The 16824-nt window shown below is 38.7% G+C and overlaps 1 protein-coding gene across 2 annotated transcripts in view; it reads right to left on the bottom strand.

The window, feature by feature from the left end:
- Nucleotides 1-6192, bottom strand: part of mafgb (v-maf avian musculoaponeurotic fibrosarcoma oncogene homolog Gb) — a 37446-nt gene extending 31254 nt beyond the window's left edge. Inside the window, exon 1 of one of the 2 annotated variants that reach the window (XM_056468760.1) lies at nt 6036-6192. In XM_056468760.1, coding sequence (XP_056324735.1) covers nt 6036-6192 — 157 coding nt within the window. Of the gene's footprint in view, nt 1-5112; nt 5435-6035 lie in introns of those variants that run through there. The other variant, XM_056468761.1, reaches the window with a different exon arrangement.
- Nucleotides 6193-16824: the final 10632 nt, after the last annotated feature.

The raw sequence follows: 16824 nt of genomic DNA, 5'->3' as shown, positions 1-16824 counted from the left end.
CTCTTTATTACTCTGGGGTCGCCACAGCGGAACGAACCGCCAACTTATCCAGCATTTGTTTTACGCAGCGGATGCGGTTCCAGCCGCAACCCAGTACTGGGAAACACCCATACACACTCATTCACACACACTCATACACTACGGCCAATTTAGTTGATTAGTTCCCCTATAGCGCATGTGTTCAGACTGTGGGGGAAACCGGAGCACCCGGAGGAAACCCACACCAACACGGGGAGAACATGCAAACTCCAAACGCAAACTGACCCAGCTGAGACTCGAACCAGCAACCTGCCTTGATCAATGCTATTTTATAAAGTTTGCACACTGTTTTATGCACATTTCTCCACTTAATTCCCATTACTGCCATGCAGACACCAGCACTGCTCTAACACTAACAGGACAACTCAAGCTTGAGCTGATCAAACAGACATCAATGAGCTTGATATGAACACACACACACACACACACACACACACACACACATAGAGAGAGAAAGAGACAGAAAGAGAGAAAGAACGCAGCTCTACTTTATTCTTCTCTAACACACACACACACACACAGAAAGCGTAAGAGAGAGAGAAATTGCAGCTCTCTTATTCTTCTTAAACACACACACAAACACAGATAGAGAGAACGCAACTACTTTATTCTTCTCTAACACTCACACACACACACACACACAGAGAGAGAGAGAGAGAGAGAGAGGGCGCAGCTCTACTTTATTCTTACACACAAATGTGCATACACGCAAATGCAGACACACACACACACACACACACACACACACGCGCGCGCAAACCCACTCATCTCCTGTTAATGTAGCCACATCACTCTGAATAAGAGGAAGAGTGTGTTTCTACTGGCGGAAGAGCAGAAAAGGCAGAAAAACTACCTGTTCAGTTAAAAAGCAGAAGAAAAGAGGAAGAAGAGAAACTGCAATCTGTTGCAAAACACTTACTGTAAATGCAAACCACTGCGTTTCTTAAAGTGACGCAACACTCGCATTTGAACAAGTTGCAAGAGCAGCACGGAGCCTCGCTGCGGCTCATCAGCATTTAAAACATTTACACCTTTATTGAAGAGTAACCCGAGGCCAGACCTTCATCATCCTCATCATCATCATCATCAGACGTCTTCGCCTCGCGCTCTCACAGCACAAAGATCACCAATAACCAGCGCAAACACCATCTGTCAAGCGAGAGGCTGCTTTTCTGGTCGTCTCAGCGCTTTCAGAGAATGCCTTAAAGACAAAAACCCCTCTCCTGTTCACCGCAGCTTCAATCATGCGCTCGACCATCAGCAGATTTGAGTCGTCAGCGCTCCATCTTCAGCAGAAAGTACAGTGCTGATCAGATTACACCTCTCCACCGCAGCCTTTCACACACTAATTGCCCCAATATCACAATTAGCTGGAACTGTTATTGGGAGATTTCCGGTTAATGATGTAAACGGCCTCTTAAAAGGGTCTAAATGGATTTACATGGTTACATGTGGATGTCACAGAGAAAAGAAGCGGACTGGGTTGTGTTGGGCATGGTATTGATTTGAGCACTGTGGGTTGACATGCAAATGACCCCAACACACATCTACTATATCAGAAGTGTGTGTTTGATACACCTGTCAGAGCTATTTACACACTGAATTGAAGTAATAAGGTAAAAATGCAGGGATGTGGAATAAGCATGCTAGAATGTATTAAAATATGGTCAGAAAACAAAAGAAAATTGGGTTATTGTAGCAAATAATTTGAATTAAAATATCGTAAAAACTAAAAATAAACATAGCAGACGATACAGCATTACTTTTTTATCTATTTGTTTATTTATTTATGTTTTATCTTATTTTTTTTACATAAAATTGTTAAAAAAATGCCAAAATGATTAATGCAAAATAAAAAATCATTAAAAATGAAGGTTAAATGCATCAAAATATGATTAGGAAAAAAGGGACTATGTTGTGTTTAGCATGGTATTGATTTGAGCACCGTGGGTTGACACGCAAATGACCCCAACACACATCTACCATGCCAGAAGTGTGTTTGTTACACCTGTCAGAGCTATTTACACACTGAATTAAAAAAATAAGGTAAAAATATAGAAGAGATGTGAAATATGAAAAAGATAATACTACAACATTGATCTTCCACAAAACATGCACGCTAGAATGTGTTAAAATATGGTGAGAAAAAAAGAGTTAAAATGAGCAAAAAAATGTAATTAAAATATTGTAAAAACAAAAGGCAAATGTTATAAAAATACTTTGGTTATTTTTACTTTTTATCTTAACTGTCTTATTCTTTTTTTACATTAAATGCAAGAAAAATGCAAAATAAATAATCATTTTAAAAAATCAAGGTTAAATGCATTTGATAATACAGCAACATTAATATTCCACAAAACAAGCATGTTAAAATGTATTAAAATATGGTCAGAAAAAAACTTAAATAAAAGAAAATTGGGTTAAAATGAAGCACAAATGATTAATTAAAATATCATAAAAACAAATGTAGCAGATGATACAGAATTACTCTATAAAATAAATAAATTAGTTTATTTTTTAGGCTTTATCTTAATTATCTTATTTATGTCAAATTATTTTAAAATACCATAGGAAAAATGCAAAGTAAATAATCCTTTTTAAAAAATTAAGGTCAAATGCATCAAAATATGATTCAGAAACAGCGGACTATGTTGTGTTTAGCATGGTACTTATTTGAGCATCGTGGCTTGACATGCTAATGTGCCCCAACACACATCTCAGAAGTGTGTGTTTGTTACACCTGTCAGAGCTATTTACACACTGAATTAAAAAATAAGGGAAAATGTAGGGGAAAAAAAGGATGTGGAATATGAAAAACAAATACAGTAACATTGATATTCCACAAAACAAGCATGCTAGAATGTGTTAAAATATGGTCAGAAAACAGATTAAAATCGGGTTATAATGTAGCAAAATTTATTAATTAAAATATCGTAAAAAAAACACAAATGATGATACAGAATTACTTTTTTAAATTAATTTATGTTTTTTATATTTTATCTTATTTTTTTACATAAAAGAAGAAGAAGATAGAAGAGATGTGAAATATGGAAAAGATTAATACAGCAACATTAATCTTCCACAAAACAAGCATGCTAGAATGTGTTAAAATATGGTCAGAAAACAATGAAAATTGAGGTAAAATTGAGCAAAAATTATTAACTCAAATATCATAAAACCAAAAGACAAATGTAGCAGATGATACAGAATTACTACTTTCATTACTTTATTTTTTATATTTTATGATAATTATCTTGTTTTTTATGTAAAGTGATTAAAAATACCATAGGAAAAATGATAAATAAATTATCATTAAATAAAAAAATCAAGGTTAAATGAATAAAAATATGGAGCTTTTTGCACACTGAATTTAAAAATAAGGTAAAAATGTAGGGGAAAAATGGAAGTGGAATATGGAAAAGATAATACAGCAACATTGATCTTCCACAAAACATGCATGCTAGAATGTGTTAAAATAGGCTCAGAAAAAAACTTAAATGAAAATTGGGTTAAAGTCTAGCAATAAATAATTGTTTTAATTATCATTCTTATTTTTTATCTTAATTATCTTTTTATATAAAATGATTACAATGTATAAAAAAATAGGCTACAATAAAAATCTGGTTAAAATATATCATGATATGATATTGAATAAACCATGAAGATATAGCATTAAACAAAAATTATCTTCAATGAAGCATTAAACTGCACAAATGCAAGGGGTTACGGTGCTAAATTAAACTAGATTTTGTGTAATTTTAAGTTAAAAATGCTCAAAAGTGATATAGAAAAAAATATGAACCAAATTAATCTGTAGCATGATGTGATAGAGAATAGTAATTTCTTTTATTTGATGCTTTTCTGTTTAAATGTTTCACCTTCGTTGTAAAATGTAGAATTAAATGACAGGAAAAATGCAACAAAAAGAAATCAACAAAACAAAAATCAAGTTTTAAATATGAGGAAATGACAAAAATATCTTCCATATAAATCAGGAAAAAAATGACAACAATAGGACACAACACAAGACAGGTTAAAGATACAGCATGAATTAAAATATATCAATGAAGCCTGATGTTAAGATGCAACAGTGCAGAGGGTTAAAGACGCAAGGAGAAAGATAACTTTAAAAAATTATGATAATATCAACTTAAAATGCATCCAAATATGATATAAAAAATAAATAGTAATTAAAAATCCAACAATAAATGAGTCGTCATTGATCTTGATCATGCAATATAAATCAAGTCAGCATCTAATGGGCAAAAATGCTGATGATTGGGATCAAGACTGATGCTCAGAAATGCTGTCTAGACTAAAGCATCAGTTTACCACCTTCATAACGTCATTAAAACAGCCTAAATCACAGACACACACGGCAGATACCGAGCATAATCAATACCACTGATCACATCTAGTGTAAATAAAACTTCAAACGTCGCATACAGATCAATTATGAGCTATAAGCAATCACGTGCGGTTTTGTATCGCCGTTATTTATGTCAGACCGTGACTGATGCTCCGTGCCTAGAAAGCTGCCCGGTTCCGCGCGCTCCGATGTGCCGTGTTGCCATGACGCCCCGGTGCCCGGGCTCACGTCAAACAAACACCGGCGATTGATGAATCAGCATCTTCCCGATCTGCTAAACCGACCATCAACACCGCAGATCTGATGATTTGAGCAGAATCCGCCGTAACGGAATTCACCTGTCAATCAGCGGAGGATGCGCGCCAAACACTCCGGTAAACTAGTTCACCGACACACACACACACACAATACAACCGACAGCAAAACAAGCATAGTACTTTCTATCAGCGTTCACATATAAACTGTATTATTGTCTCTCAAACCATAGTGTGCTCCCTACCTAGGGCTCGTTAAACCGTCCACAGCGAGATTCCCGCTGAAATGGTGATGATCTGAGGTAAACTAAACACCATCGCTATTCAGGTATTTGTCAAAAGTACTACGAAAATACCATCGCGGAATCACAGTACTTTCGCTGAGGGTGTAAACCTGTGGGTAACCCCCGCGGAAAACACTTAGAAGCGAGTAAATAAAGAGAAACGCACCTCGAACCCGGTGATCCGCTTCCCGCGCCGTCGGTTCTGATGAAGCAGCAGTTCAACCGTTCAGATCCGCGGAGCCGCGTGTGTGTGTGTGTGTGTGTGTATGTGTGTGTTGCTGTGTAACCTCTGCCTGACTAGAGGAGACACATACACACACTCTAAATATAACACACACACACACTCACCGAATCCCGCTGTTTCTGCAAATGTGTCAAAGCGAAAGCGACGATCAGAGCCGGCGATTGATCACAGATGAGGGTGTGTGAGTGTGTATCGATGAGCCCTTTGTCTGCTCGCTGTCATCATGGCTGTGTGTGTGTGTGTGTGTGTGTGTGTGTGTGGCGAATGACCCGATCGTGATGATTCAGCACGGCGAGCCCTTTAAACGCGCGTCCTGCTTTAACGCGCGTCACCAGACAGACGAGAAGCGCGCGTGTATATATAAATACATATATAAATATATATAAAATATAGTTATTAATTTATTGATCATTTAAATTATAAAATATTATGAGTGAATTTGATTATTTATTAATGTATTATTTATGTAATAATACAAATAGTGAAATATAGATGGCCTAACTATCTTGTAAAATTGCATAACTATAAATAGGCAACATGAAGCGTACACACACACACACACACACACACACACACACGCACACACACACCATATTAGAGACAAATGTCTAAATATAGATTTAAATTATATTCCCTTGTCAACTCATCCCCACGGCTTCTTTTATTAAGTGGCGCTATTATCTTATAATAAAGTGGCATATATTTGTAAATGGTTCACGCACTAAAAAAAGAAACTGACATCTATACACACACACACGCACGCAAGCACGCGCACACTCGTGCACACTCAGCAAAACACAGGAGCGCGCGACTCGAGCGCGTGTCCGGCGCCGTCATGAACTCACCGAGCGCGTCCCGGACAGCAGTGACGGTCACCGGCGGGGAAAGAGCGGATCTGCGGGAGTTTGTCGCTGTTTTCGGTGAATTTGTGACCGTGTTGATCCTCTTTCTCTCGCGCTGAAGCCAGACGTCATATGATTTGGTTTGGTCACGTGGTTTCATTCATGAAGGATCCACGCAGCGGCAGCGCGACTCTTAACCCCTTCAGACCTGAATTATGTTCCAAATTTCAGAAAAATATAAAAGTATATTTTCAAAGTTCTTGAGGCTCCCATTAATGAGATCAAATTATTATTTTTTTAATTCATCACTCTTTAGGGGTATTTTTTTTTTGTCCATTGTAGTGGACATCAGGTCCAAACAGTTGTACTTCCCTAACATTATACCATCATAAAATAAAAAAAAAAACCACACAAAAAAGTTAGTATACATTTGAAGTTTATTTTCAAGGTCACAAACATCAACAATGTAACATTTTCACTTTAATTTCTTGGTTTTTATTTTTAGATTGCACATTGTTTATAACAAACTAAACATCTTTAGAATCAATCAATTCAGTCATGTTAGTCATGCACCCATTTTCTCTTTTTATGTCACAAACTAAACAGTATAACATTTCAACTTCAATTTTAGGGTTTTTACTTCCTAAATTGCACATTTGTTTACGAACTGAACATCTGCGATTAAATCAAGTGGTCATGTTAGAGTCATTTTCGGTGTGCCTCTTTGAAACAATTTCTCTGTGACACAAAGCAATAGTGCACCTTGCACTTATCACAGAAGACATGTGTTTTTCCAGAACAACCTGGCAGTTTGCATCTTGTTGCTTCTTTTTTCCCATCATAATTTGGCATGTGGTCCACCATATCTTTTTGGACTTCAGGAACTGGCCCACGTTCCATTGCACCTCTTTTTTCTCTAGTTGCATTATGGGGAGTAGGGTCGGTACTGGTGGTGTCAGAATTGCTTGGTCTTCCTCGTTTTCTTGAAACATGCGGCTTCCCAGCACACACAAGCACTTCAGCCACATTCATTTTGAAATCAAGAAGATCCATGATTTTCTGTGGCTGAGTTCCCTTGCTTTCATGGTCTCTGCGATACTCAAGCCAACTGTTCACCACAGCAAAATCAAAGGCATGAAAAATCATGCGCAGTGGCCATTTGCGAGATCTGATATCAATCCTGTAAAGGCTGATTAGTTGATCAAGCTTGTCCACCCCTCCCATGGCCTTGTTGTATTTCTTCACAACCTCTGGACGCTTGACCTTCAGATACTGCTTCTCTTTTTGATCCCACCTCTGAACTTCATCTTCTTCTCCAACACCAACAAAGTTGGAAGCCAGCACAACAGAGCGATTATCAAACCACTTCACCAGAACAATCTTTCCATCTCTACTTCGAACTTGATCATGGTTTCCCCGCTCTTTCTTTGACATTTCCTTGTCTGTCTTTAGTGGAGGATTTGCAAAACGAAAAATCCTTGCTGTTCCAGCAGCATGGATTTTCTTTTCTGCAAGAACTTCAAGAACATTGTAAGTGGTGAAGTAATTGTCAAAATAGATCTTATGGTTGGGAGCCTTGATTCTCTGGCACAAGTGCGTGACAACAGAAGCGCCATGGCCTAAAACCTTTTTGCTTTGCTCAGAAACAATATATGCAGATAAATGGTATAGCAGAATTCAATTAATTGAGGAGCATTTCATTGTAATAAAAGCCTTAACTAATTAATTAACTAACTATCCCTAATCCTACACGTACCAACTGTTGGAGATCTATCAACTGTATCTCCATCTTCCTCATCACTCAACATATTGTCCACATCTGAGACATTTCCATCTGCTATACATTCAAGGACTTCAAGAACTGTGTACTCTGCATATGAAATAGTTTCAACAAAAAATTAGTGCATTGATATACATTTTGAATATAAAAAAGCTCGATCAGCATTGCTGGAGATTTAATTTTAATAACAGACCTTTGAACCCACTGTCCATCGTAATGGACAAACATATTTGAAAAAATCCTGATCTAAAGCTTGCAATTCTACAATCGATTTGTAACTTTAATTAGTAAGTTAAATCCCTCTTTTTTACATACAATCTATGAAATATCTGCAAACATATCAATACATCTGGAACACGCGCGCTATAAAAGTGCCGCTAAAACCTGCTGATTAACTGAAAAAAAAACATTAATGTTAATAAAACAGGACATCTTTAGAAACAGTGCTGGAAATAAGGAGTATTGCGAATATATTTGCTTTTATAATAATGCATACTAAGTATGATTTCAGACACGTGCACGAGCAGCCTGCTGTTGCTATGGTTACAGGTGAAACTTCTGTTCGCGCGCGTCTCCTTTCACCGCTTCAGTGAGTTCGAGATAATCACGATTGCAGAATAAGTGAGTAAATAGATGAGTAAATAAAACTATTCTTGTCTTTTAGCTAGTGGTTAACATTCTGCAAACGTTCTCTCGGAGTTATGAGCAAACGTTTTTCTAGATTGTTAAATCAAAGTTGTGATTCGTTGTAATAGTGTCATTTAAATGCAATATAAATAGCCTGATGTTTTTCTTATAACAGCTGTATTTTGACAATTTAGGAACATTAAATAGTATAGTAAGAATATTGTTCATTTTAAGTTGTATTAATGGTCTTTTTAATATTTTACGAATGTTGAAGTAATCTTAATTGCTGCTTTACAGGAAATTAATAATCAGGAAAATATTAAAAAGCCATAATATTCAGATTGTGGGACAATAAATCAGCAAAACATCCCATTTTTACAATGTTTTTCTGGTTGACTTTTAATTAAATAAAAATTATTGGAATATTTAATTTGATCATTTTGTAAACGTTATGAGAATGTAAATTTTAATATTAATTTAATATTATATTTAAGTAACATCACCAACTTAAATGGCTCAGATAAATCGTTGAGTAATCAACATAAGCATAATAACAAAGTAATATAATAAATAATACACATTTTATAGAGTCCATGATGATAAAATAACATTTTGAGAACAATATTAAAGTATGTACAATATGTATATTCATTCATTTATTCATTTTCTTTTCAGCTTAGTCCCTTTATTAATATAGGGTCGCCACAGCGGAATGAACCGCCAACTTATCCAGCACGTTTTACACAGCGGATGCCCTTCCAGCCGCAACCCATCTCTGGGAAACATCCACACACATTAATTCACACGTATACACTACAGACAATTAAGCTTACCCAATTCCCCTATACCGCATGTCTTTGGACTGTGGGGGAAACCGGAACACCCACACGAACGCAGGGAGAACATGCAAACTCCACACAGAAACGCTAACTGATCCAGCCGAGGCTCGAACCAGTGACCTTCTTGCTGTGAGGCGACAGCACTTCCTACTGCGCCACTGCGTTTCCCTGTATGTTTATTATATAATAATAATTCCTTATATTTATATAGCTCTATTCTGGACTCAAAGCGCTTTACACATGTTTGGGGGGGAATCTCCTCATCCAGCACCAGTGTGCAGCATCCACCTGGATGAGGCAACGGCAGCCATATGATGATGATGATATGGGGATGGTTATGAGGCCATGATGGACAGAGGCCAGTGGGCAGATTTGGTCAGGATGCCGGGGTTAAACCCTTACTCTGTTTCCAAGGACATCCTGGGACTTTTAATGACTACAGAGAGTCAGGCAATGACTGTAAAACATATGGACGTGACAGCGCCTTTCACATTGAACGCTTTGAAGGCAAAATGCCTCATGACAGGCACAAACTGTCGCAAAAGACTGCTGAAATTGAATGTGCAGAAGGGGCTGCCTGATGGAGCCAGAGGCGGAGCCGCAGAATCAAGCTTCCAACCAAACGCTTGTACGGCAAATCAACCACGCCCCCCGAACTTCTCACTTGACTGTCGATATCTGCACTGTTCCAAAGGCTCCCTGATGTTAATATTAGCACTTACATTTAAAAACACGTAATAATACACGATTTATTCAAAACTGTGTGGTGTACGCTGTTATAATTTAATAAAAGCAATACATGTTGGACTGCAAAAATAAACCATCTTCCATACACTCTAGCCTAAGTTAGACTCGACTATGAGCACAAATATATTCTCTCATAACGGGTTGCTGGTATCTGTTATCTTCACAGGGGTAGAACTAACACTTGTAAAATATGAACAATAACATAAACACACACATTTATAGAAAGGTTTTTATTTTTAATTACCAATCAACAGGACCCAAAATATAGCCCACGCACCATAGATAACGATTTACCATGCGGGAAAAATCATGTGTTTAAAAGATAAATACAGCAAGATTTCTTAAATATCAACAGGATATTTACACCTCCCATCCCTGCACTATTTAAAATAATCCTTCTCAATTTGTACAATAATCTTAGCAGTATTAATACAATCACTTGTATATTGTTTAGCATTTTTGCCTCCATTTTCATTTGGTTTATTCGATGCCTTCAAGCTGAATTTACCTTCATTTTAATGTTTATTAGGAGTTTTCAAATAAAAAGCCCAACAGTAAACGATGGATATAAATAATATAGAACATTTACAGCTCTATTTGTTATATAAGATTCAGTTTCCAGAACATTAATATTTTATAACAGCAAATTCAGTAGATTAACTCGACAACATGTGGAAACTGAAGTGTAGAGACGTCCTGTAAATCAAGTTCAAATCACATGCCACAGTAGATTGATCTGGACACTGGCTAACATTAGTTTTGTCTTCCTAATTATTATTTCAGACCCATAAAGAGAGTTACTGTGGGATAATGATCACCTGTATTTTCCCTGTCATGGTTAGGCGTGTATCAGCAAACTAATAAAGCCCTGACCTTACTGAATAAACAGTGTTCCACCAGATCCTGTAGGTCATACAAACTATAGTTTACTGCTGAACTCATTTAATCACGGTAAAATAACACAGAAATGGAAAATAATAACACTTCAATCTGCTGCCGAAGCTCAGACGGTGTGCTGTCAATCACAACTGTCAATCATGAAGACACGCCCCGTTTTTATAGCATTAAATTACTGGCTAAAAACATACTGTATACAGAACTGAAGATCTGCATCTATATCAGCTGATAACCACTGCCTAAATTGACCAGAACCATCTTTCAGGACATTTTACTGCAAGTGTAACTAATGTTTTATTTGGGCTCAAATCTCCTTCATTTATATGGAGGAGGTGGGCTTGTACTGCAGCAAGCCCCCAGGGGGCGATCTAACAGTTGGGACCTTCACGCAAAAGCAGGCATGTCGCACACTTGGCGTCAGGACTTCAGTTCAACGTCTCATCGAGCCAGTGTTGCCAGATTGAAAATGTCAAAGTATCGTACCAGAACCTCAAAATTATTGTACACAAGTCAAACAGAGAGTATACAGCTATTATCTAGACTAATAGCGTTTTGACACAATGTGTAAATTACCATAACACGTAAAAAAAAACAACGTACCTTAGTGGAAAGGTTCAAACTTCACCTCCGAGTCACTGTCCTGCGTGTGTTGCCAGATGTTAATTTTGGGGTACAAATCAGATTCCGTCATGGACCGCAACACAGTGCTGCTGGTTGGCTTGAAAGCAGTGCACCCTCCTGAATTCTTTACTTACTGTGAGGTGTGCATGAGCCCATTCAGAGTATCTGTAATGAGTCGATTTGGTGGCTTTGTTTTGATGAGATTAACTTTGGAAAAACATGTTCACATGATGCATCTGAATGGGGAAAACGAGAACATGAAGGGAAAACTCCCCTGTCCTTTTTATTTTTTTGCTTAATCAACCTCAACCGGAAAATGACTGGCTTAGGCACGGCCACGCGCGGCAGGAACATTAACTCACGAGAGAGAGCCATTCTCCACGTTAATTGGCTGAGAAAATGTAATGTAAGATGAGATAGAAACGTGTCTAACTCCTCACAGACAGTAGACAAAAGATGCAGCTACATCAATAAGTAGAGCAGCCCGAAGATTACAATGAAATTCATTTTAAATGACATAAAATTCTGAAATTATCATACATTATAGGATTTTTTCATGATTGATCATACATAGGTCAAACTTATTGTACGTCTGGCAACACTGCACTGAGCACTATAGTGTCCCCTTCACTATACTGGGGTGTTAGGACTTACACAGACTGCAGGTTGAGCGCCCCCTGCTGGCGTCACTAACACCACTTCTGGCAGCAGCCTAGCTTTCCCATGTGGTCTCCCATCCAGATACTGACCAGCCCTGCTTAGCTTCAGTGAAGCAGAGAGCGAGCTGCAGACAATATGAAGTTATATTATTTGAAATATTATTACTTTATGTTAATAAATATTAATTATATGAAATAAAGATGAGGTACTTACAAAACTCTGTAGTTATACATTATTAAACCATCATAGAGGTAGATAAATAGAAGTATTTGGGGCTAATAATAAACAAAAATGTTGGTACACTTAATTTTGATGGTCCATTTGAGTATTAGTAGACTGTCTGCCTAATATCTGCTGCTAAACACACATTTAGCTGACTATTAGAGACTTTGCAAGTACATGTCAACTTACACTAACCCTAACCAAACAGTCTACTGATAATCTAATGAGGGTTAGTTAGCATGTAGATGCAGTGTAACTTAAATTCAACCAACGGATCATCAAAATAAAGTGACCATCATGTTAAATGGACAGAGTATACTGAGTTTACTCACATTCAAAGTGTTGTAAACTAATGTAAATGAGTTTGTCAGTTGAACACAAACAAGATATTCTGAAAATGCTGGAGAAACATCAGCCTTAGTAGAAAATGATGATATAATATGGAGAAGATGATCATTTTCTGCAGTGTTCTTCAGCATATCTTCATCTGTGTTCAGTGGAAGACAGAAAGAGTGATTAATGAGGACCGACGGTTTACTTTTCATGTGAACTGCCCCTTTAATTAACTTCTGGAAGATATTTAGTGAGCTGAAGCGTCCTACATCAGGAACAAACGTCTATAGTGCTGCTTTCTTCAGCTCCTCCAGAGATCAGCTGCCTCAGCTCTTTCTGAACAGAGGATAGAAGTGCAGATCTGGAGGAACACACACACACACACACACACACACATACTCAATCATCTGACAATACTCACACTGATTCAAGACCATCAACAGACATCTGCTCTGGGATCAGTCTCAAGTGTTTATTAGGCATACGCACACACACGCACACACACACACACACACACACACACACACACACACACACACACACACACACACACAGCTACAGAGACATTCACACACAGACATACACTCACATGCACACTCTTAGACACCCTCACATACACATATAAATACACACACACTTACACATACACATACAGACGTACATAAATACACATACACACAGATATACACACACTCTCACACATACTTACACACACAGACACACACACACACACAGAGACATACACACTCACATCCCCCCACACACACACTCTCACACATACATAAACACATACACACACACACACACACACACACACACACTCTCTCTTTCTCTCTATTAGACACACATAAATACACACACGCACGCACGCATACTCTTAGACACACATAAATACACACACGCACACACTCACACATACAAACACTTACACGTAAACACACAGACACACATAAATAATCACACAAAAATACACACACACACACACACACACACACACACACGTTACAGATGTATTTCAGCTCTTTATTCCAGCCATTCAGATATTCTCTCAGAGAGCAATAGGAAGCAGTGTGTGAGGAGGACAGAAGTGTGTGTGTGTGTGTGTGTGTGTGTGTGTGTGTGTGTTTGCGCAGATATGTTTTATCGGTGTTCTTCAGCTGCCGGCGGCTGGAGAAAGAGGAAGAGCAGCTCTGGGTCTGACGGTTCCTCTGTAAACCACAGACAACCAGCTTCAGACCACAACACCAACACCACTGCAGATCTGATGGAGAACACCAGCCTCAGGTCACAGCGCACACACGCACACACAAACACACACGCACATACAAACATGGATACATATACACAAACACACATACACAAACATACAGACAAGAACACACACATATATAGACACACATATACATACACACTTACACATATATACCTACACACACAGACACACAAAGAGACAGACACACACACACACACACACACACACACAATCACTCATACATATACACACACGCAATAATAAACACACATACACGCACATACATATATATACACACACACACACACACACACACACACACACACATATATATATATATATACACATACACGCACAGACACAAACACACAGAGACAAACACACATGCACACACACACATTCGCTCATACATACACACACACACACACACATACAGTCACAAGCGTAAAGACATACACATATGTACACTCTCACAAACACATGCTCATGCATATACACACAAACATATACACATACGCACACTTACATATGCACACACACACACGCACACACGCACACACGTCACAATTTTTACTCATTCCTTTTCCTTCAGCTTAGTCCCTTTATTCATCAGGGGTTGCCACAACGGAGTGAACCGCCAACTATTCCAGCATATGTTTTATGCAGCAGATGCCCTTCCAGATGCAACCCAGCACTGGGAAACACCCATACACACTCATTCACACACTCATACACTACGGCCAGTTTAGTTGATCAGTTCCCCTATAGCGCATGTGTTTGGACTGTGAGGGAAACCGGAGCACCCGGAGGAAACCCACACCAACACGGGGAGACCATGCAAACTCCACACAGAAACACCAACTGACCCAGCTGAGAGGTCAATTTTAATGATGTAATTAGTAATTACTGACTTTAAGTAACTAACCCAACACTTCAGGGTGTAACGGCACATAAAACAGCAACACTGAGAGAATAATCAGACTAAACTCTGAGAGGAATCCTCTTCCTCTGACAGTCATAACTCCTCTGTCTATGATGGTGTTTGGGGTTGTGTCTGGACTACTCACTGATGTGTGTTGGTCATTATTGTCCTCCTGATATCGACGTGTTGACGCTGTTTATTTGCAGTGAATGAACTCAACTCTGAATCTGAACTACACTAATCCTCCAGCGCTGGAGAAACACCAATGATTCTGAACAGGCGCTGTGATTGTGTGTGTGTGTGTGTGTGTGGTGAATATGATCAGCAGTGTTTCAGAGGAATAGCAGGAACACACACACACACACTCCTGAGCTTATCAGTGTGTGAGGCGCTGGGCCGAGCCGAGAGGAACCTCCGCAATAAAAGGAGGATTATACAACTCTTTAGCGCCTCCTCGACTTCCAATCAGAGACACAAATAAACAGAGACAAACACAAGAGCAGCGGCTCCTCTGGAACTAATCCTGCATCCACACACACACTCGCACACACTCGCACGCACGCGGCGCTCTTATCAAACACAAGTCTTTCTGTGAGGAGTTTCTCTGGTCAGACTTCATTAGTGCTTTCACACGACGGCAGAAGATGATGTTGGTGAAGGGAATGAGTTCAGCACAGAACTAATACAACACCGGCAGGATTAGAGACGCCATTATCAGCTGACTGAGAACGTTCTGCTAATGTTAAGAGCAAACGTTCCAACAATACAACACTGGTGTCCTCATAATGCCGCCACAAACGCCTCATTTCAGCATCACTGCTGGAAGATCAGTGTTTGGTTTCTGTCTGTCTCTTCACAGTAGTGTTGACGTGTGTGTGTGCGTGTGTGTGTGTGTGTGTGTGATGAGCTCATTCCTCTGGGTTTAAATGTTGCTACTTTGTTTCAGAACTTCAGAGAACTTTGATGAAGCGTTCTGAACCAGCAGATGAACTTTGACCTGTAGGTCTGTGCAGATTCTACATGTGACACACACACACACACACATCAGTGATCACAGCAACACACACTCTTCCTCAGTGTCCACAGTGAAACACAATGTTTACTGTTTACAGCGATATACACATACACACACTTTTCAGTGTTCACAGCAAAACACACACTCTTTGTTGTTCATAGTAACACACACACACACACACACACACACACTCTGCAGTTTACAGAGACACACACACACACACACTCTTAAGTCTTCACAGTAACACACACACACACACTCTTCAGTGTTCTGAGCGACACACATATTCTGAAGTATTCACTGCGACACACACACACTCTTCAGTGTTCACAGCAACACACACACACACACACACACACACAAACTCCAGCTTTCAGAGTGACACACACACACACTTAAATGTTCAGTGACACACACACAAACTCTTCGGTCTTCACATTGATACACACACACACACTCTTCAGTGTTCATAGTGACACACACGCACACACTCTTCAGTGGTCACAGCACCACACACTCATGTACGTGCCGACAGAGAAACATCTCCAACATCCAGAGCTACAAATAACCTGAGCCTCCAGCAGACTGTTCACAAACATCAGCACACACACGCACACACACACACACAAAACACTCTTACACACAGTAAAACACACACACATAGTGTACACTCACACACACATTATACACATAAAACATATACACAAAAACACACACTTTATAAACACACACTTGCGGTATACTCACTCTCAAAAAGCACATTTACAGTAATCACACACACACACTCAATCACACACACACTTGTAGAACAGGTAAACCATAATTGTACACACACATTTTGTGCGACGGATTTAAAAACTGTAATAGAGTAAACGTC

Source organism: Danio aesculapii, chromosome 11, assembly GCF_903798145.1.
Source record: "Danio aesculapii chromosome 11, fDanAes4.1, whole genome shotgun sequence".
In the NCBI taxonomy this organism is placed as follows: Eukaryota; Metazoa; Chordata; class Actinopteri; order Cypriniformes; family Danionidae; genus Danio; species Danio aesculapii.
The sequence above is the reverse complement of the archived record's forward strand: the minus strand, read 5'-3'. Positions and strand labels throughout refer to the sequence as shown.